The sequence below is a fragment of the Symphodus melops genome (genome assembly GCF_947650265.1).
Source record: "Symphodus melops genome assembly, chromosome: 1".
NCBI classification, from domain to species: Eukaryota; Metazoa; Chordata; class Actinopteri; order Labriformes; family Labridae; genus Symphodus; species Symphodus melops.
The window spans coordinates 6069365-6074294 of record NC_136691.1 but is presented as its reverse complement, the minus strand read 5'-3'; the positions used below and the strand labels follow the sequence as shown (position 1 = coordinate 6074294).

Genomic DNA, 4930 nt, shown 5'->3' with positions numbered 1-4930 from the left:
AGCTGCCTACTGTGATTTTAACTGTTTACAATGAAGACAGCATGATTAGCTTCAAAATGTTGCCAAACATCCTCAAAGGTGAAATAATGTAAAAAACAAAACAAAAAAAAACAGATGGCTGATGCAGTGATTTAATTTTTTAGTTGATTAATTCAGACCTCACTGCACTTGTAACAATATTTATTAACATTGTAGCCTATGGAATAGAAATGAATTAGCAATACCTTATGTATTATACTCATCAGAATGCTAAGTATGAGACTGTATATTGATAGATAAAATGATCAAAATAGAGACACTGACAGATCCATCAATCACTTTCCGTAAGTATCAATCAATCCATCCATCCATCTATTACTCCATTGATCCATCCATGCATCTGTTGATCCATCCATCTATCCATCCATCCATCTATCCATCCATCCATTGATCCATCCATCCATTGATCCATCCATCTATCCGTTCATCCATCTAACAAGCCATTAGTCCGTCTATCAGTGCATCCACCAATTCATCTATGCATCCATCCTTCCTTCCTATAACTCTTCCATTAGTCTTTTCAGTGAACAGATCATACCAGATACACTACAGATGACCCCTACACTCAGTATACAAACATCCACCACTCTCTCTATCACAGTGAGGCTGCTCCACTGCAGTCTGAGGTGAAACAGGCACGGCAGGATGAGTGTCATGGCCGCCCCGGTCACGCTGCCTGTCAAACCCATCAGCAAGGAGAACCTGGGGACTAACAGGGCCAGCAGGTATGATGTCATTAGCAAAGCACCACGGATCAATAGGGCCAGACGAGACATGCGTCGACCTCCATGTTTAGAGCAGGAAAAGATTATATTATCTGCAAAAAAAAAGGCACAGCAGTTTAGTCAGTAGAATTTCTGAAACATCTAAACAACTTCTGTTTAAAGGTTGACCTGTTGTTCATGATAAAATCATTTTGATGAAGAAATTCAAAGAACTTATGGACCTTACTTATTTCAAGAGTCGGAGATTGTGTTGAAAATTAAAGCTGTAGAGGACATGAGAGCTGTAAGTAACCTAATTGGGGGTAGCCTATGTAGGTACACATAGGTACACATTGGTGGTACACGTGTAACGTAGCTAAATTTGTTTGCAATTATTCCATTTGCTGTCTGCTTTAACCCGTCTAAATCATTCAATGTTATTTCAATTAAGGAAACTTTTTGAAATATTAATCAAGAAGTGAAAACATAGAGAGGTTCCTGTAATTGGGTGTTTTTGCTTAACACTGTATATTTTCTATACCAGCTTTATTGCTATTACTTAACCTTTAATAAAATCACAATAAAGGACATTTATGAGCCTTGGGTGTTGATGCCAGCCTGTTACATCGGTGGTGATCAAAGAACACATTGAAACACCTGCAGAGATTTTCACTTGGAGGCTGCAACGATGAACACAATCTACTCCTGGTGAAATCTGGGGCAATTATATGTCATGCTCAAGGAAATCTACTCGTATGACAGAGTGAAAATGACACCGATTAACCATTTTCTTTTCCATGCAGCTGGGAAGGTCCGCAGGCCAATTTCTCCAGGCCTCTGCTCTGTCTAAAAAAGTGTAATGGAAATGATAGTTTCCCTGAGCCCTGTGAAATCTACATATCAGTCAATATAACTTATAAATAGTTGATCTACAGTCAGTCTGTATTATTAAACCTGGGATTTATTTCATGGAAACAAACTGACATTTTTTAATAACTAGCCTGAAGGAACTCATGCTTTATGTATGAAGACAATACAAGACAAGGTCAGATGTTTGAATATAGAACAGATGTTTGTAACGTTCACCTCCAAGTAGACAGTTTTGCAGTATTTCCGCAGCAGAGTAGAATGGCAGAGGGTACGACAGCAGGGCTTTCGCCAGCAGACACAGGTTGATGAGAGGTCGCAGATCAGAGGGCAGGTTGTCTGTGATGACTTCACTGGTCTGTGTCCCCCAGGTCAGCACGGCCTAACGATGGAAGAAAACAATCAACGATGGCATAATGGAGTGCTCAGTCAATCAATCACTCCATTAACTTGTCGCGTCTTCCATCCCTTCATCAGTCAATGCTAGATGTTGTGTTGAGTCAGGCCTTCTGTAGAGTTCAACAATGTACTGTACAGAGGTCATAACTTTTACAGCTGATTTGTTGATTGAGTATTATTTGACACACATTATGTAAAACCAACCGGTTATTTACATTTTTCTGCTTCTTGTTGGCTGGCTAGCAAGCTTCGCCATTGTTTTAAAATGTCATTGAATTTAAAATAATATTTACTTTCACGAACCACTAAAGAAAAGATTGTTTTCATGATGCAGGCAGCACCATGGGTCCACCCAAGCATGGTATTAAACTGCCATCTGTTCTCCATACTGCCCTCCAGAGGAGGGAGGAAGATCTGTGAAGTGTATGAGAAGATGATGACGCCCACAGAGACGAGGAAATCCTCCGGATCCACTGACAAAGACAGAGAGGTCCATGACCAGCTGCTGGCTCGACTCAGACAGTACAGCATGACCAAAAGGCTGTCACAGGGTCAGAGACAACAAAAGAGAAGTAAGTGGAAGAAAAACACTCATGACATGAATAAATTACAGATCGTACATTTATTTATTCCTGCCGTACATGACAGGTATGACAACATCTGGCATGAGAAATGAATCAGACACACAGTAACATTGGTGCGTAGCAGGTGGAAGCAGACAGCACATAAAGCAGCAGCTGAACAACGATCACAAGAATGAGAGCAGATCATAGAGACTGTCTTTCTGTCCTGATTTGATATGGGACGTAAGTGTGTTGCTCTAGGGTCTCTAAATTGGCCACTCTAAGAACAAACATCAGGTTGCTTCTGTTCATTCACCTGATCAGTATGTGAGCCAGGGAACACAGCAGACTGAAGGTGGAGACTGGTCTGAGATCAGTCAGCATCAGGCAGGGCAGCAGGAAGATCAGAGACACGAGAGAACACACTGATCGAGGAACAGTAATCCATGAGAGACAGTCAGACAGGAGGCTGGTGCAGACGACCAGATACAGGGTGCAGGTCATCAACAGTTCAACCACCTAGAAATAGAGTCAGGAAGCAAAAAAACCAAACAAAATCAAAGCTGTTGTAGGAACATATAAATAAGAAATGCTTTTTTTTTTTTTTTTTTTAAATGAATCAAACTGGGAACAGCGTAGGATTCCATGAAAGACTGATTTTCTATATGCCAGTCTTGTGTCATTAGCCTTGCTTTGGACTCTGGAAGACTCTGTCATGCACATAACTGCATTTAAATCACACCAGACAAACATCAAATGACCCAAAGAGCATGCAGGTAGACAGGTAGGTAATCATCTATTGATTGCTGTCTGGATGTGAAGAGAATGTTATCAAATATAACAGAGTGCCTCCCAAACAAATTGCCAACCTCACCTTTAACTCCACTATTAAGTTTCCAATCAAGACTCTTTCCACTCTCTTTGGCAAGAAACAGGGACGTGTTCCAAGAGTTTCAAAGAAAAATTTCAAGACTTCATTTAAACAAATTTGCAAATAAATATTTTCAGACAAGAATTGTGTGTTTGTTGGTTTTTATACCTGAGATTACATTAAAGAAGCTATTAAAAGGGATGGCTATGTTTTCTTAAGTGGATTTCTATGATGGACTTTTCTATATTTGTGTGAGCTAGGAGATGCCGGTCAGCATGGCCCCTTTATTAGAAAACTAGCCTGAAATGTTCTAAATGTTTTTTTTAAATTGGCTTAATTACATGATACACACTGCCCTGTTTACAGCAGTGTATAGACTATAGCTTCTGTGTCAGTACTTTGGTTGCTTTATCAGTAAAGGGACCATGCAGATATAAATTTCCATATTTGGTATAGTGTAATTCAATGACTAGCTACTTTGTGATTGACAGTTCACTATGACAGCAATCTGTTGCTGAATTTAGTGTTCTACAAATCCTTGTCCACACAGGGTCAGTTCTGGCTTTAAAAAAACCAAGACAACAGCAGACAAACTAACAAAGAGGTGGCGTCATAGTGTCCAACCATCAATGTTTATATTATTCATGTTTGTGTTACCTGAGCTACATTAACCATCCATCCCCAGAGTCCAGGCCAGTTGGGCCACAGTCCTTTACAGCAGGCCTCCACTATGTCCTGGTAGCTGTGTCGGACTCGGACTTTGGCCCCGGAGCTGGATCCACCATGAAAAGAAAAAAAAAATCTTCTAACTATGATAGATGTGTTGAATAGAGATTTGACATCAAACTCTTGAGCATACAAGAAAATCATCTTTTAAAAAAAGTAAGCTGAACTAACTCCCTTAATCTTAAAAAGCTGAAGCTGTGCTGAAGCTTGATTCATAGTGTTTTAAGTCTTCTCAATTAAGTGATTTTTCCCCACAAATGGCAAAATGCATTCAGATTTAAACCAGTCCAATTGAACTAAATTAAATCTGAATTAAACTGGACCATATTCCACAGGAAACCAAGGAAGAGGTGAGCTACAGTTTTGCCAAAAGACACTCCTTTTAGCTGTGGTAATACTTTGGTGTTGTGCAATGCTGTCAACATGTTTATTTTGGACTCAAAAATCCCTCTTCTTTGTAGTCATGTCATACACCAAGTGGGTTTATATTCCTAGGAGGTGTCGGAAAAGAAAGGGGGAATAAATATGAGTCTGAAATAATAATGGCATGGTAGAAAATTCATAGAGGACAGCATCAACTTCAGACACTTATTTAATCAACAATAGCTGCAAAAAAGGCAGTACACAACCTCTACCTTTGTTCCTCTTCATACAGACAGGACACCAGAATCCTCCCGGTGTGGTTGCAGACCCAAGCCGACAGAACTAGCACAAAGAGACCCATGTACCCGGACCGGACCAGAGCAAAGGGTAAACCCAAC

General features: G+C 40.0%; 1 protein-coding gene across 1 annotated transcript; it reads right to left on the bottom strand.

Moving 5' to 3' along the window:
• Positions 1-419: 419 nt before the first annotated feature.
• Positions 420-4930, bottom strand: LOC306835907 (vesicular inhibitory amino acid transporter). Its single transcript, XM_079362693.1, has 6 exons — positions 4805-4930; positions 4101-4215; positions 2889-3091; positions 2313-2550; positions 1830-1992; positions 420-856 (listed from the first exon to the last, which is right to left on the bottom strand). The coding sequence occupies exons 1-6, from the start codon at positions 4891-4893 to the stop codon at positions 537-539; spliced, it is 1128 nt and encodes a 375-aa protein (XP_079218819.1). The 5' UTR covers positions 4894-4930; the 3' UTR covers positions 420-536.